At 31.4% G+C, this 22,727-nt stretch overlaps 1 protein-coding gene across 8 annotated transcripts in view; it reads left to right on the top strand.

The window, feature by feature from the left end:
• CHD2 (chromodomain helicase DNA binding protein 2) overlaps positions 1-22,727 on the top strand; it is a 187,260-nt gene that overhangs the window by 87,026 nt on the left and 77,507 nt on the right. For 7 of the 8 annotated variants that reach the window (XR_004232431.1, XM_031955540.1, XM_031955533.1 and 4 more), the window contains 11 exons: positions 1,468-1,699; positions 5,949-6,035; positions 6,810-6,871; positions 11,335-11,457; positions 12,790-12,939; positions 14,945-15,078; positions 15,732-15,957; positions 17,543-17,643; positions 19,066-19,110; positions 19,302-19,477; positions 21,159-21,283. Coding sequence is in view for 7 of the 8 variants with exons in the window: in XM_031955540.1 (XP_031811400.1) it covers positions 1,468-1,699; positions 5,949-6,035; positions 6,810-6,871; positions 11,335-11,457; positions 12,790-12,939; positions 14,945-15,078; positions 15,732-15,957; positions 17,543-17,643; positions 19,066-19,110; positions 19,302-19,477; positions 21,159-21,283 (1,461 nt within the window). In the remaining variant the exon portion in view is untranslated. The remainder of the gene's footprint in view (positions 1-1,467; positions 1,700-5,948; positions 6,036-6,809; positions 6,872-11,334; positions 11,458-12,789; positions 12,940-14,944; positions 15,079-15,731; positions 15,958-17,542; positions 17,644-19,065; positions 19,111-19,301; positions 19,478-21,158; positions 21,284-22,727) is intronic. The other variant, XM_031955539.1, reaches the window with a different exon arrangement.

Genomic DNA, 22,727 nt, shown 5'->3' with positions numbered 1-22,727 from the left:
GATAATTGGTTAAAAAAAAAAAAGGCATGTGCATACTCTGTTGAAATGCCTTTTTTTCTGGGTTAAGTTACAGGATAAAAATAAATGACTGTAAAATAACAAGTGAAATTGAATACCTTAATTTAAAAAAATAATTCACATTTTATCAAGCAGAAAAGTATTCTTTACCAAGTAATTAATTAGGTAAAAAATTGAAGGAGTAATGCAAAATTAGATTATTTTGCACAAAAATTTTTACCCCCCTCCCAGTTCATTTTTTAACTGTATGCTTCAGTTTACAATTACAGTATATCAATATAATCAATATATAGTTAAAATAGCGGGGAAAGTCAGAAATAGTAGTAATAAAATAGACATTTATGTAGCACTTTAGGACTTCTAAAATACTTTATATATTTTATCCTATTTGAAGCTTATAATTAATTATCCATATTATTTAAACACTCCAAGTATTAGCTACATTTTTCAAATGAGGACACTGGAGTCAGGAAAGTTATTTAGTGACTTGCGTACAGTCATACAATTAGAAAATGTCTGAGGTGGCATTGAACCAAGGTCTTCCTCTCTCCAAGTCTATGCATTTTACCTATGCATCATGTCATGCTATCCTTTGATTTTAAAAGGGAAAGCATTAAGAATATAGTAGAAAATTTGGTTATGCTACAATGAGTATCTGTGCCAGAGCATAGTATAGAACCATTGTGCTCAAAAGGCCTACTAGTAAGGAGACCAAAGATTTTCTCTCTTCTATGGTACACATATTTTACTGTTGGCTAGAATGTAGTCTGGGTCCTCATCTGCTGGCCACAGAGATGGGCACATGAAGTCCTTTGAGGAGGCTTTGATTTAAAATAGTCTTGTCCCCATTCTTCTTTTGCCAGGTGTTCCCCTCTCTAAATGAATGATGCTTTATGACCAGTGCTGTGAGTTCAGATAGTCTGCTGACTAAGAGATTGCTGATTTTGTAGGATAGAAAATTATGACATAGTGATCTAGTGATGTTGTATCTATTTAGCTATTTAGTAAAGATTAATATAGTAATATAATAATACTTTCTGATTTATAAAGCCCTTTCCTTCAACTATTTTTGGAGGTAGATAATGCAAATCGTTATTCTCACTTTATAGATTTTGAAAGTAAGCCTTTAAAATAATTGGTCACAACCACTGTCTAAACGTGCAGCTAAGACTTTTAAGCATGGGATTTAATGTTATCACAGTTGGCCAAACAAAAAATGCAAATGCTTGAGCACTGGGATGGAGATGTGCAATGTAAAATAGGCATAGTGTTGGCCACTTCATAGAAGTGTTAGGAGAATGATAAAAGTGTGGAAGATGTTTTTGATAAGAGTTTTTAATAAAATATATAAATAAAATAAGATTCCTATAATTAATGACCTCAATGATATTTTTCTGATTTCTTTATAAGATTAATATAACATAGCCTTAATTTTTTTCCCCCAATAAGTCATTCAGCATCTGAAGAAGCATCAGGCTCAGACTCAGCTAGCCAGTCTGAAAGTGAACAGGGCAGTGAGCCAGGCAGTGGGCATGGCAGCGAATCAAACAGCAGTTCGGAATCTTCAGAGAGTCAGACTGAGTCCGAAAGTGAATCAGCAGGTTCCAAATCCCAGCAAACCCCACCGGAAGCCAAAGAAAAGCCAGCTTCTAAGAAGGAACGTATAGCTGATGTTAAAAAGGTATTTCTCATTTTCATGAAGTCCAAATCTGGTGTATTTTAAGATCCACTGTCAAACTTTCATTTCCATTGATAAAATCTGTATTTTGTACTTGAAAGATGAAAACTCATATTGCTCTGTTAACATCTTCTGGATAGAGACTTTAGATTAATTTAATACTCAGTTATTATTTGTTTATTATTATAACATTGTGTTACTTGCTTCCTTTAATATTCACTTATTATATTTTTTAATCAGTAATTACAAAACTTGTGAGAAAGGAAGCATAAGATACTGAAGTTTCTATGTCACTCAATTTAGGGTTTGGTGGATAGGAAGAATGTTTTTGTTTTTGAATTAAATGTCCAATCACTGTAAACGTGTATTTACTGCTTTTACCCAACTCAGTTGAAAAGGAAAAATATAGAGGAAACAAAGAAACTACTCATTTTTGTCAAATGTTCTTTTAATTTACCTGGGTAGATTAGAATTTGTTAGTGTGGAATTGAGACCTTTTTAGATATGCAAAGTTTTCTTTGGGAAGTATGTCAAGTGCATTTTACAAATAGTCATTGATAATTTTTCTGAGAACTCCATGTTATAACTGCAAAAGTTTATCTCTAGAAAACTAGAGAGGAATTTAACCGGAGTAATGCTAGCTGAGAAAAAGGAAATTGATAGAGGAATGAAGTTACATTGGCCTTCTGTAGGGGAAAAAAGTTGAAGGATAGATTCTGTCCAGAAGTACACACAACTGTTGATGGAATTTATTTATTTAGACAGAAAAAGCTTAAAAGAACCATCTGAAGAAAGCAGGAGGCTTGCTCCTACTTTTGCTTGGGAATATTTTAATGTGTGAGGGTCAAGAGAGTGGGTTTGGGGTTGGATTTTAGGTGAACGTCACAATTTTTTAGTCATGATAGGATGGCCACAGGTATTGGGAGGGAAATGAGAAGTAGCAGAAATTGTAAAACAAATAAACATGATTACATTACTCTTTTTCTTCCTAATGTGAATAGTAACTCAAAAGAGAATTGATTATCAGGTTTACTTAGATAATATAGATGTCCTTAGCATTACAAAAAGGATATTCCTGGCAAAGTTTATGAAATTTCCACTAAATGACTTCTATTAACTGAGAATGCTGATTACCTTTTATTAATGATAGGTAGGAGAAAGAAGATGATTATATCAAAAGATGAAAAATAAAGATGATATGAGCAATATTGTATCTTGTTGATAGTCATGTAACAGATATTTCACTAGGTTTTGGTTTTAAGGTCTTAATGAAGTTTGTTGTTTTAATTTATTTGTCAGTGAACTCTTGTACATCTTATATATAGGCATACATTGTTTTATTGCACTTCATAGATAATACATTTCAACAAATTGAATATTTTTGGCACTGTGTGTTGAGCAATAGTTGGTGCCATTTTTTTCAAAGCATGTGCTCATATTATGTCACATTCTGGTAATTCTCACAATATTTCAAACTTTTAAATTATTATTTTATCTATTATTGTGATCTGTAATCTAATATTACTATAGATAGTTTTGGAGAATCATGAACTTCTCACATATAAGATGTCACATCTAATTGATAAATATTGGGTTGTGTTGACTGCTCCATCAACCTTGTCATCTTTCCTCTCATCTGGCTTCCCTGTATAATGTCTCTCCTGAGACTCAACATTATGGAAATTTAATAACTTTTAATGTGTTCAAATGAAAGGAAAATCAACCGATGGGGCAAACTTTATTGTTGTCACATTTTAAGAAATTGCTATAGGCATTCCATCCTTCACCAGCCTGTTTAGTCAATAGCCATCAGCATCAAGGCAAGGCCTCCCACCGGTAAAAAGATTATAATTTCTTGAAGTCTTAGACGAAAGTTAGCACTTTTAATTGCAAAGTATTTTTTAATTAAGGCAGGGACATTGTTTTGTTAGATATAATACTGTTGCACACTCAACAGACTACATTCTAGTGTAAGCATAATGTATATACTGAGAAACCAAAAAACTTGTGTGGCTCACTTTATTATATTTCCTTTATTTTGATGGTCTGAAATTAAATCTTCAATATTGCCTAAGTAGGCCTTTTTTTTAGACTTTAAAATTATACTCAGAATTTAGGGATATCAAAGTACTAAGGGAAATAATGATGAATATTGGGTAGAGTGTGTAGTGAAATAGATCTTCTTTTTCTAACTAAGTAAGGAAGTATCAAAAGAGTAGATAGTAATTTTAATATATGTGTAATAGAATCTAGGTAGTTTATATTAGAAATATATGCAAATTCCATATGCAGGCAGAAAACATTTAATAAATAGGTTGGGAGAGATAGCAATTCTTCCGAAATGAATTCCCTTAGTGTGTGGGTGTCCTTACCACCTGTTTGGAGGTATAAGTAGTATTGGGATGAACTTTAGTTATTTCTCAGAACGAAAATTGGATTTGAAGTTAGGGTTAACACTCTTTAACATTCTCACAGGTCAGATTACAGCATCTCCAACTTTTTTTTCCCATGAAGGTTTTTCAGTAGGAAAAAAGTTAAGACTAAGGTAACAAAAGTTAGTTCTTTATCATAAATTGATAGATTGAATTTACTTTTTGGATAGAAAAAGGATATGAATGTATTTGTAGTCAGAGAGGAAAAAACTAGTAGAGTGTGTACCAAGATTAGGGATGATCACTGAAAGTGGAAGAGTAATGAGGTCATGGACCTGGTAAAAGGAAGAATAGGAGAAATAAGAGGAAGGAAGAGTAGTATGGGGAGGGAGTTGCATAGATCAAATGCAAATGTAAAGAAATGGAGAGGAGTGGAATAAAGCTGGAATGTAGAGATCCTTGAATCTAAGGAACCAAAGAGAGACAAGAACAAAATTGGTCTGACAGTAGTGTAAAGGATATATTTGAGTAGGTAGAGACTAGAGGCACAACTGTAAGTCAGGACACTGTCATTAAAGTTGTAGGAGCTGCATTCAGGTGATAATAGTGGAAGTACAGAGATGAGGAGAGAAATGAGATTTTGAAGAAGAATTGTGTACTGCAAGGATGATGAAGTAACAGTTAATAACAGAAGGCTGTGTCAATTAGAAAAGAAGGGAAATAAGCAAGAGAAATAAATTTTGACTGGAAAAATTCATTTTAGACATGCCTACAAAGATTTACCCTTCATTTGGCCCTGATATCTTTGTAGGTATCAGGGAAGTATATGAAGGCAAAATTGAAGATTGGAGAAAGCATGGGTAAATCACTTAAATTCCTTTATCTATTAAATGGAGACCGTAGCAATAATATTTTCCTCATAATTATGAAGCTCAGATTAAAGTATCTTATAAATTTTAAAGAGCTATCTTCTCATTTTTATTATTATGAATAATGCACTGATATATAGCATTAGTACATAGACTCAAGAGAGCCAGGTTCATGTCCTGTTCTGATCAATACTAGCGATATGCTCATGAAATTTGCTTCATTTTGGAGTTTACATATTAGGAATTCCTTATACCAAAGAAATGGCCAGTCGCTTACGCTCCCCATTATATTCCTTTTAGTTATATAAATATACTAGCAGGAGAATGCAAATACATTGTATGTGTATGTACATGTGTATACATGTATGTTTATGTATACTTATATATGTATATATGCATGTGTGTGTGTACACGCGTGCACACACACACACAAACAAAAAAATTTATTCCTGGAATTGAGGAAAGCCACATAATAATGTCATATAATTTTCTGTGTACTTGTTGGACACTAAAGAATGTTTATTGAAGTCTTTTAAAAAGCAAGTAGAAGGGGCAGCTAGATGGCACAGTGGACAGGGCACTAGCCCTGAAGTCAGGAGGACCCGAGTTTAAATCTGGCCTTAGACACTTAACACTTCCTGGCTGTGTGACCCTGGGCAAGTCACTTAACCCCAATTGTTTCAGCAAAAAAACAAAAACAAAACAAAACCCAAAAAACAAAAAATAAGAAGTATCATTTGGGTGCCATTCCTATGGATGGCATATTTTTATTATTTTTATTTTTTTTTGGATGGCATATTTAAAGTAAAAGAAGTGCTAATGATTCATGTCTTTGAATTTGTTATTGGATGATGTTTTTCATATTTTAAAAATGTTGCTTTAGTAATAAACAAAAGTGAAACAAACACATCTTATAAAAACCAAGTGATTTTTAGAACAGTTGCTGATAATTCTGAAAACAAGAAATTAAATGGAGCAAAGCAGTTCCAGTAAGAGTCTTTTATTTTTCAGATGTGGGAAGAGTATCCTGATGTATATGGAGTTAGGAGATCAAATCGAAGCCGACAAGAACCATCTAGATTTAATATTAAAGAAGAGGTAAGAAGATAAGGAAGAATTTTTAAAGTTGCACATTTCACACTATATTCTTTGGCATGCTGTATAGTATGTGTACTGTGATCAGGGGGAAAATGTAAGATAAAATGTTTTGTCTATTTTAAGGCCCAAGGTATTCTGTAACCAAATAAAGAAACACTGCTCTAAAGTAACATTAGACCGGAAACTTTTTTTTTTTTTTTTTGATTGACATGCCACCCTCCATTCAGTTCTAGAGAACAGAATTTGTGATTATTTAACCATTTTAAGCTTTTTTTTGTATAATGGTTATGGCATTGTAATAGTAATTAATTAATAGTAAAAGTAATTAACAATACTATTTACATATAAGTTACAAGAAATGACATTCAATTATTTGAATCCTAGTCTCTCATATACTTGGGGGTATTGGATCAATCCTTTGGACCTTCCATACTTTTTTTTTTTAAATTTCAAGTTATTTATACAGCCCCATTTCCTGGAAACAGCTAAGAGAAAATGGCATGCATCTTTGAATATTTCAGTAGTAATATTGCTAGTAAATTGCCATGAAAGAGAATAAATGAAATGGCCAAAAGTTATATTTTGATTTTCATGACCCCCATTAAACAAATGCATATGTTTTTCTCTAGCCAGTTTGTCATAGTGAAGTTATTATATGGACTAGAATAAAAGAGTCATTCTGAAGAATCACAAATAAAAAGACTTTATCTGCTGTATTTTTTCTCTTCCTTTTTTTTTTTTTTTTTTTTTTTTTTTGTACTGTCCTCCTGGAAGGCAAGTAGTGGTTCTGAGTGTGGGAGCCCAAAAAGAAGAGGCCAGAGGATACTGAAAAAACAGTGAGTTTAAATGGAAACAATTGCTTGTTTAGTAGTTCTTATGCTTTTCTTTCTTTCCTTTTTTTTTTTGTACAATACATTTTTAGAAAAATTGTTGATGCTCCAAACTCTAGTCCCTTCTGTGAGTAGCTTAGCTTAATCCAGGGAGAACAGATGATAAACAAGTTCTTATTTTGAGAAAATTTAGTTTGTTTTATCTGATGAATTTTTTTTTTTTTTTACTTAAACTGCAGCACCAAAGTCACCAGATAAGTAGTATAGTCATTTTTGATAGATTTAAATTGTCTTTGAGAAGAATAGAAATGAACCAGTCTTGTTAGTGTCATTTTATGGAAGAGCAAATAATTTTTTTTTTTTTTTTTGAGGCAATTGGGGTTAAGTGATTTGCTCAGGGTCACACATAGGTAGGAAGTGTTAAGTGTCTTGAGACCAGATTTGAACTATATATATAAATTTTCTTTTAAATTAAGATTACTATTTCTCATTTGCAAAAATGAAATTATGCTTATAATTCAGTCTTTCCCTGAATCTTTGAGTATATATTATTTATTACTCTTTTGTAACATTCTTCTTAACTTTGTGATGAGATTGCATTTTTAAATTAAATTATTATTATTATTTTGCTGAGGCAATCGGGATTAAGTGATTTGCTCTGGGTCGCACACAACTAGGAAGTATTAAGTGTCTGAGACTGGATTTGAACTTAGATCTCCTAACTTCAGGGCTGGTATTCTATCCACTGTGTCATCTATCTGTCCCTGAAATTGTATTTTAGTTAGAATTTATTGTTCATTTTAATTTCCTTAAAGAAATAATTCAATTCCTTTTATATTGCCTGTTTTCCTAAAAAAAAAAATGAATTGGAAGCATTTAATTTCACTTACACAGAATCGGTTCAATTTTCACATTCTTCAGATATTTTCCCAAAGATAGAAGAATTGCACTATCAGTGTTAACATTTAAGACGATACTCCTTTTCGTTGGAAGATTTGGCTTTTAGTAGCACATGGTCACATGGTCTCATGTAGCTTATGCTTTCTCTGTTGGCTGTCTCAAGGCACAGAAGGTTTCTCCCTCCTTCCAAAGTACAAAACTTAATTTCTCTGTGATGCACTTAACACTGGGAATGGAAGAGCTGCTTATCACTTTCTCAGTGTTCAATCACTCATGCACTTCTCCCTGTAGAGGCAAGATCTGAATGGAATAATGGCAGTCAATCTTTCCTCCTTAATCTATATTTAGATGATATTTTTCCATTAAGTTCAGCAATTAGATGCTATCTAGAGGGTGGATTGTAAATTTATTGTATATGGCAGCCTGGCATGGTATAATAAGGCAACCAGAAAAGCTGATGTGCTTTTAGGTTGTAGTTAGGGATGCACAGGATCTAGAAAGAGAAAGAGAAAGAGAGAAGGACTACCTCTATTTTGTCCTGGTCAAACTATATGTGAAGTAAATCTGTTCAGTGCTGGTATATACCACCAGTTATAAGGGATATTGATAGGCTATTCTGGGAATAAAAAATAGGTTTTTGTTCCTTAAGAATTAAAGGCAGCATTGTGTGAAATGGGTAGAGAAATGACTTTAAAACCAGGAAGACTTCATTTTAATTTCCATTTTTGAAACATACTGACACCATAACATCGGGCAAATCAGGTATTCTAGACAACTCTCTAAGACTGCAAACTACAGAGAAGGTAACAATCTGTAGTAGCAGAGGAAATACTATTATTTAAAAGTTCATTATTTCAGTAGAACTACCCCATCCTCAGCAAGAACTATGCAGCAACATAATTCCCTTTTGAAGGCTTGCAGACACTATAAATGTGTGCAGAGTTTGGTAATTTTAAAAGTGAGTTCTGTTTAAAAGAATGTCCATTCTTAGCTAACATTTTAACCTTTCTACATAAGGGTATGAGTGGTTGCAACATAGAATCAATAAAGAATTTTATTGAAGATGCGTAGCATTTATAGGATGACATGGGTGAGAGTCAGATAGGGACATAAGTTAGATAAAGATAATGGATTGCCAGCTGTTCTAATGAAGAGAGCTATCCACATTGATGAGATCATAGATTGAGCAAAATAATAAAGTATGATGCTATATTTTGGGGAGTCAAGGTAAAAACTATATCTATCTCTTCCTAAGCCTAGTTAAAGGCACATGATAATTTTGTAGGGAACCCCTACATACTGGAGAGTAGAAAGAGAACTAAATTAAAAGTCAGAAAAATCTAGGTTTTCTTTAATAGTTAAATGATTAAAGGCTAAGAAGAGATAGTTTTCAGAAGAAAAAATCATGTGAATCAACAATCATGTGAATGGTCCAGATTGCTAATAATAAGAGAAATGGGAATACAAAAGTTTCTTTGAGATTTTCCTTTACCATTTTCCTTCTGACAGAAATGACGAAAATAATTTTTAGAAAGTTTGTGGGAAAATAATTATTAAAGTCCTTTGAAATTAATGCAGTTAAATGTTAAGACTAGTATAGCAAGATAGGAACAATAATATATCTGTGAATTAATTGGTTCAAATATTTTGGAAGGTACTTTGGAACTGTGTAAAAAAATCATGTATGTATATTTTAATATATATTACTATATTACTAAACATATCATTACTAGACAACCCAAGTGAAGTCAGAAACAGGAAGGAGAAAGTCGTGTATACAAAAATTTAGCAGCACTTTGTGCTAGCAAAAGAGAAAAATAGAATCAAATATATACCTATTGATTTAGGAAATGGCTGTATAATTGTAGTATATGAATATTGGGACATATTGTTCTTTATAGCACAGATTCAAAAGAATTCAAAAATTGCAGAAAAAAAGAGCAGAACTGAGAGAAAACTTTATACAATAATTTCTGTAATAGAGAGCAAAACACATTGAAATACTTTAGAATTTTGATCATTATGATAAATCTTGATCCCAGAGTTGTCAGAGAATAGGTGTGAAATGGGACATATGTTGTCAAAAATTGCCAGCATATTTTTGTGTAAATATCAATCTCTTTTGCTGAATTGAACTGTGGGAGGGTTTGGGATGGTATGACAGTCTGGGATTGGAAAGTGACACCAATATTTTATGAAAAGTCCAATATTTTATGAAAAGTCAATAAAACATTCATTTTTTAAAAGATCTCCTTAGAAGATAATCAAGGAAGACTTCATGAAGAAGTATCCTGACATGATTCTTGACTACTTAGAAAATCACAAGATTCAGTACATAGGAGGGTTTAACTGGTAGAATATTTAACTGATATGAACATTTATCAGTTATAATATAGACTTTGGAAATAAGATTGAATTGTTGATTTAAAAAAAATACCCACTTAGTTTGTAATCTGAGTTCTGTAATTTATTACTTTGAGCAAGTATCTTAATCTATTTGAATCTTTTTCCTCATTTGTAAAATGAGAATTTTATATACTCTAATTTGCAATATGTATTGTGAGGATCATATATGGTCAAGTAGTAAAAACCCTTTGATATTATGAAACACATAGTATTTGTATACATGTGTATTGAAGCAACATTTTATATACACACACGTTCTAAAGAATTATAGTTATTATGGTTACAGAATAATTATAGAATTATAGTTATAATTTTTATAGTTAATTTTAAAGTTTTATATATTATATATATAATTTTATAGTTAATAATGCTATAGTTAATAATGTTAATAATGGCTGATAACTAATTATAAAGTGTTTGATTTTGGTCTATATGTTTATATAGTGCTTCAGTGTATTAAGAACCTTGAAGATATTTGTTCTTAGTTTTATTATCACATTTTTTTTTTTGATCCTTACCAAGTTTCTCATATCCATTAGCCTTTTAGATAAAATGAGAGGTTTACACCAGATGGTTTATGAAAACTTTAAATTCTGGTTGAGAAAATTCCCTTAATTAAATTCTTTGGAAAATCAAATTTTTTGTTGAATGGTTAGTAAGGGTTTTGCCATAATGATCATGTAAAAAATGAGAGAAATTTAATAGCAAAAAAGTATATATTTATAATGCATTATAATGCACCTAGTAAAAATATGATATATAGTAATAAGCAATAGTATATATTTAATAATATAACACAATACACTTAACATAACTAATACTTAATATAACAATGTTAATATATAACATATATAATATGTAATATTAATATGTAAAATATGTAATGTAATATACTTAATGTGGTATAATAATAATATAATAAGCAAATAAGCAGAAACACAATAATTTGTCCATTTTTTCTTAGAGAATAATTAGAAAAGGATATAAAATTTTAGGAAACCATAGATACAGAAATTAACCAGAATCAAATTAAATTGAATTCTCTAGTCAGCAAATTTCTGCAGATCAAAACTTGTTTCATTAGCTTTCTATGTTTTTATTTTTGGATCACTTGAGTTGAATTTCTTCTAGTTAAAAAAAAAATCTTTAATTTCTGATCACAGAGAAAAATGGAAAAAAGAGGCATCTGAGGAAGAGGATGAGGAAGATGAACAAGAGCAAGGGACCAGTGCAGAGAGTGAACCAGAACAAAAAAAAGTGAAAGCCAGACGACCTGTCTTGAGGAGGTGAAGGATTCTTTTCTTTATCTATGAATCTGGAAGCACATATTATTTGCATGTGTTATATACGTTGTTGGTTGGTAGGAAAACTTGGTATCTAGAATAGAGTTCAGAAATATAAAGGATTTCCATGTACATGGTAAATTTTGGGATTGTTTCTCATAAAAAAGAATAAAACATTTATTGCTTGAGTTATTTAAAAATATAATTGATGGGACAGCTAGGTAGTGCAGTGGATAGAGCATCAACCCTGAGGTCAGGAGAAACTGAGTTCAAATCTGATCTCAGACACTTAACACTTCTTAGCTGGGTGACCCTGGGCAAGTCACTTAAACCCAATTGCCTCAGTAAAAAAAAATCTGGTCTATCCTATCTATCTATCTATATTTGACAACATGCAAGGAAATATTCAGACTATTCTTTACCTTAGTGATTTAAGTTCAGAATTGGAAAAATTAAGTATTATAGCTTAAGCTGAGTTTAGGGTATGGAGCTGCTTGCACAGGTGATAGGGATGAGAAAGTGTAGGAATAGAAATGAGGTTAAGGCCCTTTAATGCTGATTCCACTTATTTAACCTCCAGGTGAACTATTTGGTTTGGGAAGGAAGAGAAAAGGCAATCCCTAATTAAATGCATTTTCTTAAATATTCAATTTTGCTTTTTTAAAAACAATGAAGCATATCCTGATTATTAGGGTAGTTATTATTAATTCCTACCTTAGAGTTACTTTAGTTTGATTATTAGAATATCTAAAGTGGTATCATTAAAAACACAAGTAATGAGAATTTTTATTAGTCAAGAATAAAAAGTAACAGAGGTATGTGAATTTTTGAAATGAGAAGGTAAGCAAACTTTGGTGGTTGGGTGGGGGGGTAATTAGTGGGAGGAAAGGCAAAGGCCAGGAGAGATGGAAAGGCTCCTAGCAAGCTTTATCTATTTTGTAGGCCCCAAGAACAATCTGTGTAGTACTGAAAAGTATCTTTTGTGCCATCTTTATTGTGGGTATTGTGAAGTTTGTGTTCCAAGATAGTGGATATAGTTTAGAAATCTGCACAGTTCCTCTTCCAGATCTTCATCTGGATAGGAATTGGAAGCAAATAATAATAAGGTTGCACCTGGGAATCTTTCTTCTTCCTTGTTTCCACTTTTCCTTTCTTCTCTCTCTTCTTTTCCTCCTTATTCTTCTCTATTATGATGTGCCATATGGTAAATTTCCTCATGTTAAATCTAGCTTGCTGAAGTTTTTTAATCTTAGTGAAAATACTGACATTCATTTGAGTATTTTTATCTGCATACATAAGTTTGTATATATTATTATTATTATTAACTCCTTTTAGAGCAGTGCCTAAAACCAGTGTTAAAAAGCAGCATAAGCCACAACGTGGAAAAAGAAGAAAGAAACAAGATTCTTCTGATGATGATGATGATGACGATGATGATGAGACTCCAAAAAGACAAACTCGTCGCAGAGCTGCCAAAAATGTCAGGTATATTTTCACCTAGGAGATGATCACTCAGTCATATACAGTCAAGGCCAATTAAATCAAATATGATGCTTATTGAGAAAAATTTTCATTTGATGCTCTGTGACTTCACCTTAGTTTTCCAGAGAGAAAAATCTTGGTTCATGGCTAGAGAATACTTTTGTTACATTGACCAATCGTAGCAGACGTGCTATATTATTTATAAGAGGAATAAAAAGAATAAAGGTGTATATGTGTCAATCAGCTGTTGGTCTTACTTGACCAAATGAAATCAAAGTCCCTGTCCTTTTGATGGTAATATCACCTCATTCAGCGCGCTCTCTCTCTTTTTTTTCTTCTTCCCTCCCTACCTGTCTTTTTCTCATGAAAGCTTCTTTGCTTTTCATTGATTATATTGCTATGTGACTCACAAATCTTTGTATTGCTTAATCAATCTAAAAAATGAAGGTACTTTTTACTACCTCTAAAAAGTGTAAGGAAACAAAATTAACCAATACTATTTTTATTGCTACCACATCTTTGGGGAAAAAAAAAAGGTACATATAAATACAAAATAGAACATCAGATTTCATTTTAAGCAGGATCTGAGAATTTTGTTTTGTTCTTTTTTAATGTTCACTAATAGCTATAGCTTAGCATTAATTAAAATAAAAAATGAATTTTTATTACTCACAATATTCTATTTTGTCTAAATATATATCTATATATATTCTACATATATATATCTATATATATGAAACATTGGCATCATATCTTGCTAATATGTGGTAGGATAGTCTTAATCTTTATGAACACCAAAAACTTGATTCTTTTAGGTCTTTCAATGTCTAATAATCTTGTTATAAATAAACTGGCAGAGTTACTATTTTATGCTTATCATTGTTTTTCTTTCATATTCTGAAGTACTAATTATTTTTGTGTATATTTTATTTTATTATTATATTTTTGTATTATTATTATATTTTTGTGTATTTTAAAATTTGTGTTTTGAGCATTTTTGCTACCTATTTGGTTTGAAAATGGAATGTTGGAAGTTGAATTGTTGCATGTTTTGTAGCTAATAGTATCTTTTCAATAATGTAATTGCTGCTGTGTCAAGTGAAGGAACATTAACAAGTCACTTAAGGAATGAGACTGAAATCACATAGCTGCTTAAGAAGCAGCTTTATTGCCTTCTGCTTCAGGCATATATCCTTTTAATATACAAAGAATAAATTTTGGACCCAGTGAATAACTAGTGACCCCTTTGAATAATTATATGCTCCGATTTTACTTTTTTAAAAAACATTCATTTGTTACATATTTTAAAATTTTGAGTTGTGGATTCTTTCTCCTATCCTTCCTGTACTGAAAAGGCCAACAATATGCTATCAATTATAACTTATACATAACTAAATCATGTAAAGCATATTTGCATCTTAGACATGTCCCTAAAAAAAAAATGGAGGAAAAAGGCAAGAAAATTATGTTTTAATTTGTCACCAGGCATTCATTAGTTCTTTCTGGAGGTGGATGGCATTTTTTTTTCTTTTAATCATGAATACTTTGGAATTAATTTGAATCATTATATTATATTATATTATATCAGAGGAGCCAAATCTTTCACAGTTGATAATCATTATAACTTTGCTGTTAAGTATGCACAATGATCTGGTTCTTCTCACTTAACTTTGCATTAGGTCATGTATATCTTTGCCATGATTATTTTAAAAACTCCTCTTGTCATTTCTATAGCACAGTAGTATTCCATCATGATCATATGCCACCACAAAAAGAGCTGCTATAGATGTTTTTGTTTTTATAGGTCCTTTTCTTTTGTCATTCTTCTGTTTTGGTACAGACCAATGCTCTTGAGTTGAAATAATGTATATAAAGTTCTCTGCAGACTTCAATGCACTGTATATAATATATTGATTTATTTTAATATTACTATGTTTTCCATGATATATGTGAATGGTGGCTAGCCAAAAAAAAATTTTCAATTTAACCAACTTTATTCCTAATACAGTTATAAGGAAGATGATGATTTTGAAACTGACTCAGATGATCTCATTGAAATGACTGGAGAAGGAGTTGAAGAACAACATGATAATAGTGAGACAATTGAAAAGGTCATGGATGCAAGACTTGGGAAAAAAGGTGGTATGTATCTTGAAGAAGATTGCTTCTCATAAATAGTGTCAAGGAGAGGTGCAATTTTTTATATGTAGTTGAAATTGAGATATATCTGTCTTAGTTCTTCACTTTAACCACTCACTATTAAGTTATTTGTTCTCTTTGGAGCTCAATTTCCTTATAAGTCAAGTTTTTTCCACTCTGAAATGCAGTGATTATATGATATAATCCACATTATGGTTATTACTTGCTGGGTCTTAAGTCTTACAAAAGCAATAGGAACTTATTCCCATATCCATTGAAAAAAAATCCAGTTTGATTGTTTTAAAATTCCATTATGGAGATTATTAGTTTTTTTGACTTTTCTGTGGAGTGAAATCCAATCTAAAGCCCAACAGTATTTCTTTCTTTCTTTTTTTTTTTAATTTATACATTCTCAAGTTTCAATGGAAGTTGTCAACTAGTTGAGAACATTAACTTGTCATCTTGTTTTAGTAGTAAGTAGCTTCATTTCTTAGTATTAGTGAGACTCTAGTTCTTCACAGTCATAAAGTTATTCCTGTGTTATTTCCCAAGTTGAGAGTCTTTAGAAAACTGACTGCCTATTTAAATAGTTGTTGTAGTGTTTGATTTGACAGCTACCCTGCTAAAGTGGATTTTTAATGAAACCCTTCTTACAGCCACCGGAGCTTCCACTACTGTTTATGCAACTGAAGCTAATGGCAACCCTAGTGCTGATTTTGACCCTGAAAAGGATGAGGGAGAAGTTCAATACCTGATTAAATGGAAGGGCTGGTCCTATATTCACAGCACATGGGAGAGTGAGGAATCCCTACAGCAACAGAAAGTGAAGGGGATGAAAAAACTGGAAAATTTTAAGAAAAAAGAGGATGAAATCAAACAATGGTATGGCTTACTTCATGGAATAAACAAATTTTATGTAGCCTTGAATTGGAAGGGTTGGAGACAGGTCATGAAGAGGATTTAAAAAAAAATTTTTTTTTTTTGGAGAATGAGATCTTACAACTTTCTTGTAACTGAAGTATTGTCTTCATCTTAAAATAGAGCCGGTCATAACTGCATTTCTGTTAAGAGCTACACTATATGTTAACTCCATTTTCCAATAGTAATCTGATGTTTAGCATTTTATAGAACTGCAGAAGTCACAGAGTTGATTGTGGATAATCAACAGGTTGTGAAGCAGTTTATGGAGCCCTGTGTATTAGCCTGTACTCCCTTTCCTAAGAAAACACACTATCTTAAAAATGTGTTTTTTATTGACTTTCTTTAACTGGCTTTGTAGTTTATATAAATATAAATGAGAATAGAGAAGAGCTATAGTTTATTATATATAGTCCTGGATTAAGTCATGTTGTCTTGAATCTTTAAGAAGTGTTATAAATTTTTTCTACTAAGGTAATATTTTCAGAATATTTGCTACTTAATCTAGTAATATAATATTATGTTGGGCATGAGAACAGCAAGATGTAGGGGATAGACAAGAAAATAGGAAGTGTTGATTCTGACACATCTAGGCTTTGTGACCATGGACAACTCATCTAACCATTCAATGCTCTAGGAAACTCTGTCAGACTGTCAGAAAGTAAGCTCCGACCTGCATTAATTAGAGGGGGTTTCCTTATGTTGGAGTTTTTTTTATATTAGTTTTATCACAGGTGGAAGCCCTATCCTTGTGTCTATAAAAATAGGATAGTTTTTTTTTTTGTTTTTTTTTTTAGTACTATTTGCTGAGGAGAAAAGTGTCCTCATCCCACAGCTTTTGAAGGGCTATTGTTGTATTGGGATTAGTGGGGGAAAGGATTCATTCCTTTAGTTTAAAAACAATGATTAATTTTTGACAATCATCCAGTATAATTTCATGAATTCCTAAAGCACATACATTTTATTAGAATATTTTTCTTTCCATACTGATTTGATTTAGGGGGAAAAGTTTTATAGTTATTCATATATACTGAATATAGCACCTTCAGATTTTTTCTGTGACTAGCCAGCTTCAATGAAGTAGCCAATTGTGATAAAACCTGTAATGCTGCACACAAAAGATTGTTTTCCCATCATATCAGATATCATATTTGCTTGGAAGTGAAATTATTGACTAATTTGTGACCTACATCTCAATGTGGTATCATACAAAGATTATTAGTCTTGGAGTCAGAAGATTCAGAATAAAATGTTTGTGCTATTTATTATCTATCAGCTCATAGGCAATTTATGAATTAAACTCCTTTGTAATAACAAGGAGTGTTGGATTAGATGTTCTATTAGGCTCCTCTCAACTATACATCCTATAATCTCTATATTTGTGATCATGGATACCTTTCTGATTCTTCAAAAATGACTAAATCACTGAAAGTTAATATACTGAAAGTTGAAAATGTATAAAGGAGTTTCATAAATGACATGCTATGTATTAGGTATACACAAATGTAATTGCTATTTAACTTGTTCTTTCCATTTTTCTAATATCTAGGTTAGGGAAAGTTTCACCAGAAGATGTAGAATACTTCAATTGCCAACAAGAGTTAGCCTCTGAGCTGAATAAACAGTATCAGATAGTGGAGAGAGTTATCGGTAAGTACACTGAAGTTTCTAGAAAGAAAATTGAAGATGGGCCCAAGGGATAATATTTGCCTCTGGGTTCTTGCAAGCCAGTAATATGAAACAACCACAAGACTTAAACACATATGTCTATTTGTGGTTATTTTTTATCAGTAACAATGTTATCTCACATTTCTATAATATTTTATGGCTTACAAAGCATTTCCCTTACCATAACCTTGTGATCATTGATCAGCAGATTGATATTGTAATATTCTTTTGTAATCACTTTAGGTATACTCTAATTTGTTCATATTCATTATTTTTTTTAAATAAAAAAAATCAAATAAAATAGAATCACATCAGAACATGTTAACATTCACTCTTTTGATTGGGTGGGTATTTTTATTGTGTTTTCAGTTATTGAGGGTCCAATATTTAACTTTGTTTTCATCTTTTGAAAATTTATTTAGGAAAGGTTTATTTTCATAAAAAAGTGACCTATATCTAAGACAGAGGCTCTAAAATTAAAAATGTGTGTGTGTGTGTGTGTGTGTGTCTGTTTAATTTGTCATTTGAAAGACCAAAACTTATTTGAAAACTCAAAATTGAAAGAGCTTTAAATGGTTAAAAAATCTTATTTTATTATCACTAAAGTCAGCATAATTCTAATTTTTAAGTTGTCTTTATCCAGGAAAAACTCCTGGTTATCTCCAGTTGTGGAGGTTATTTACTTTTCCATATCATAGTCCACAGTCATTCAGTTACTGTTCATTAATGCCTTAAGTTAAAATAAATCCTAGGGATACAGATACACAAAATTAGATAACTGCTATCCTTATAGTCTAAAAGAATGTAATAATTCACTTAAAACAATTCATTTTTACTATATGACTCAGGGCCACATTATTTTTTCCCCCATAACTTTTTATTAAAGCTTTTTATTTTCAAAACATATTCATGAATAATTTTTCAACACTGATCCTTACAAGAATCTTGTTTTCCAAATTTCTCCCTCCCCTTCTCACCCTTTATCCTAGATGGTAGATAATCTCATATATGTTAAAAATGTTTTTAAAAAATGTTAAATCCAATATATGTATACATATTTATACAATTATCTTGTTGAACAAGAAAAATTTTATCAAAAAGGAAAAAAAATGAGAAAGAAAGCAAAGTGCTAGCAAACAACAACAAAAAGAGTGAAAATGCTATGTTGTTATTCCCCACTCAGTTCCCATAGTCCTTTCTCTTGAGTGAGTGTAGATGGCTCTCTTCATCACAATCGCTAGAACTGGCTTGAAATCATCCCATTGTTGAAAAGAGCCACGTCAGGACCACATTTTAAAACCAGAAATTTTTTATAATTCTATTATCTCTAGCATGTCATTTATCATTTATCTTTTTCCTGGAAAGATGTTAATGCTCATTTTTTTTTTTTTTTGGCTTATCTAGCTGTGAAGACCAGTAAATCAGCATCTGGTCATACAGAATTTCCAGGTGAGTCAATCAGTGTTCTTGGTTTTATTGTGAATGAAACTTTTATGGAATAGCTTTTGTTTTGCAAGGATATTTATAATTATGCTGTTAGGTAGAATGTAATTGTTTTATTTTGATTATATATGAGATGGATAGTGTTATATTTTTCCCCTTAACTGGTAGTTACTCATAGATTTTTATGTGTGAAATAGCTCACAGTCGAAAATCATCATCAAATGAACCTGAATATCTATGCAAGTGGATGGGACTGCCATATGCAGAATGTAGTTGGGAAGATGAAGCTCTGATTGGGAAGAAATTCCAAAGCTGTATTGATAGTTTCCATAATAGGAACAATTCAAAAACCATCCCCACAAGAGACTGCAAGGTAGGTGACTGTTGAATTTTGTTTTTTCTTAGAAAATATGTATTTCTGATAGAAAATGAATGAAATGAAGATTGGTCAAGTTAGATGGGGTAAACTTTGTTAGGAAATGAAATAAAAATGAATTCATTTTAAAGTTCTAAGAATGTGAAGTATGAAAAATGAGAGAGAGGATTAGGAGGAAAATAGAATTTAATTTACAAAGTTATACATATTTTATTCTCTAGAATATTGATATAATAATAGGAATATAATATCTGTTAAAAAGTATGAACAATTTAATCCTCTTTAAAAGTAAAAATATGATGTCAGAGAATTCCAGTTGAAGATACTTGAATCATACTAACTGATCCATTTACTTAGCACTTTAAAATCACTCCAGTTAGGAATATACATGTAAATACCTATAAATACATAAAAAGTTAAGTAATAGAAGTAGGTAGTATGTGATTATGTGCCATATGAGGGATAGGGGCAATAAGTATTAGAAGAGTTGGGAAGAGGGAAGATGATCAGTGTGTACTGAGATAGCAGGAACCACTGAGAAAAACAAGTGGGAGTTTTAAGTTCTGCATTGAAAGATAATTGGATTTGAATAGGTGAAGAATAGGGGGTGGCAGGGTTTTCTAGCCAAGAAGTTTTAAAATACAAATGAGACTGTAACAGTACAGTTGGAATAGAGAAAAATAGGAGAGAAAGTTGGAAAAGTTAGTTATACTAGAATTTTCCGGCCCTGAATGATAGGCAAATAAATGTGGAGTCATGGAAGATGTCTTAACAATGAAATAAAAGAAGCTGAAAGCACTGAAAAATTTATCTGATGGTAGCTGGTATGAATTAGAAAAAGGAAATTCTTCAAAAAGAGAACATTAGGAAATTATTTCTAAAATCTGTGTAGAGAAATAGCAGTGGGAATGAGTTGATGGAAAGGATTTTGTAAAAGAGAAGTTGTGAGGACTTTGTGGTAGTTGATTTAGAATGGGAAAAGAATAGGAGTCAAGAATGATTCAGTTCCTCTCTCTTACAGAAGTGATAAAATAATATAGTAATCATTAGCTTTATAATCAATTAGAATGTAAAAAACTTGCTGTAATAGTGTCCATAAGAACAGTGCACCATGACCTATTAAGTTATAACCACTTTGTTACAGCAAGGAAAACCACCTTATTATAGCAAGGTTCTTTTTGGTATTTCAATAACTAAATTTATTCAGATAGACTAAAAATTGGTTTTATCCTATATATTCTTAAGTGAATAGTCTTAGGAGAAAGCTCTGTTGTCTTTTTAAATAAAGGAGCAATTGCTAAGCAAATGTGCTATGCTAAGTGATAATATAGCATATTTTATAAGTTTGTTCTCTGGAAACTTGGAGTCTTAAAGAGATATGCTTTTACAATATGATTGATGTACCAGTATAGATTCAGGATATTAAATAATGCAAAGAATGCTTGAGTTTTGACTTTTACCTTATTTCTTGATTATTTATTATGTTTTTTTTATTTTAAGGCATTGGATAAATACTTGATGAAGATAGAAAAAAATCTGATGAAATTCATATTTCATAACTTTTATTGCATTTTATAGTGTTTTAGTTATGGTTAACATGTGATCAAAATCATAAGAATTTTTTTCCATATTTGGATCACTTTTATTCTAGAATATTTTGATAATTATGCCTTTATAGGTCCTAAAGCAGAGACCAAGGTTTGTTGCTTTAAAAAAACAACCAGCATACATAGGTGGAGAGAACCTGGAGCTTCGAGATTATCAGTTAGAAGGCCTCAATTGGCTTGCTCATTCCTGGTGCAAGTAAGTAGCAGATAAACACAAGCATTCTTTTTATTTATTCTTTCCTCTCTTTGTTAGGCTTTCTTGACATAGTAAAGAATAACTTATTTTACTGTAGAAGAAAGTATCATGAAAAGAAAACTCTTAGTTGAAGGGAGCCTTTTTTTTTTTTTAAATAAAGAAAGAAATAGCTGTTAATTGTTTATTCTTTTTTTTTACCCTTAGATGTTATTTATTGTTTTAACTTGCCTAAGAAAAAAGTTGTTGTTATGGTTTTCTTGGGCGGTTAGTTTGTTCATTTATTTAGGCATTAGTAGAAATACTGACTCTTAGTGTGAACCATAACATAGCATCTCCACTCTTTCTGTTATTGTCTGCTTGTATTGTTTTCTTTCTTAGATTATTTTTAATCTTCTTTCTAAATCCAATTTTTCTTGTGCAGCAAGATAATTGTATAACTTTGCATACACATATCGTATTTAACATATATTTTAACAGATTGAATATGGACTACCTGCCATCTAGGGGAGAGTGTGGCGGGAAGGAAGGGAAAAGTTGGAACAGAAGGTTTTGCAAGGGTGAATGTTGGAAAATTACCTATGCATATGTTTTTTAAATAAAAAGCTATTTAAAAAAAAGAAATATACACTCTTAATAGATGAAAATGTTCTTTTGATTTTCGTTTCTTCTATGCCAGGGAATGCCCAGTTTGTCACTTGAAGTTCTTCTTTGACTATTCCATTTAGAGCAAACTTTTTTGAAGATTTGTTAAGATCAATTGTGTATTCTGGCTAATTAATCTGTTTATTCTTAAGCTTTTTTCCCCCTCTTAGGCCTTAATTGCTCAAAGTCAAATAATGGCTTAAGAGGAGGAGTGAACACATTGCTTTTACTAAGCAGCTTCTGGTACTTGAACAAGTCCCTCAAGTGCTTTGTGCGTCAAAGAATTGCACTAGATTATCTCTGAGGTTGCTACCAGCTTTTACCATTCTTTGATTCACTGATACCTACAAAAATAAAACTTTGGTTTAAAAATAAAAGAAAACAAACCCTGTCTTTTGTGCTAAAAAGCACTGTGTCTGAAGTGATGGCATTCCCAATTAAAGTGGCTTCGCAGTCACCATTAGCTAAAAGAATCACATGATACCGCATACTTAGTAGGGTCCATCATGACACAATATAATCTAATACATAAATGAGAAATTTTGAATTTTGGCTGCATGTGAAATAGCCACGTATAGCTTGAAAACATTCATCTGTGAGTATTACTGCCCTGAACCATTAAGTATTTGTCTAGAATGGTAATAACTTTACCTATTTGTAGTTCAAGGGAATAACTGGTTTAATAAATACTATCTCATACTTGCCTCAGAATCTGCCAAAATGGTAAAAACAGATCATCACGGATCCAGGTTATATAATAATATTAAACTAAATTGCCATTATAGTCTTATCTCATAAAAAT

Source organism: Sarcophilus harrisii, chromosome 2 (assembly GCF_902635505.1).
Source record: "Sarcophilus harrisii chromosome 2, mSarHar1.11, whole genome shotgun sequence".
Taxonomy (NCBI): domain Eukaryota; kingdom Metazoa; phylum Chordata; class Mammalia; order Dasyuromorphia; family Dasyuridae; genus Sarcophilus; species Sarcophilus harrisii.
The sequence above is the reverse complement of the archived record's forward strand: the minus strand, read 5'-3'. Positions and strand labels throughout refer to the sequence as shown.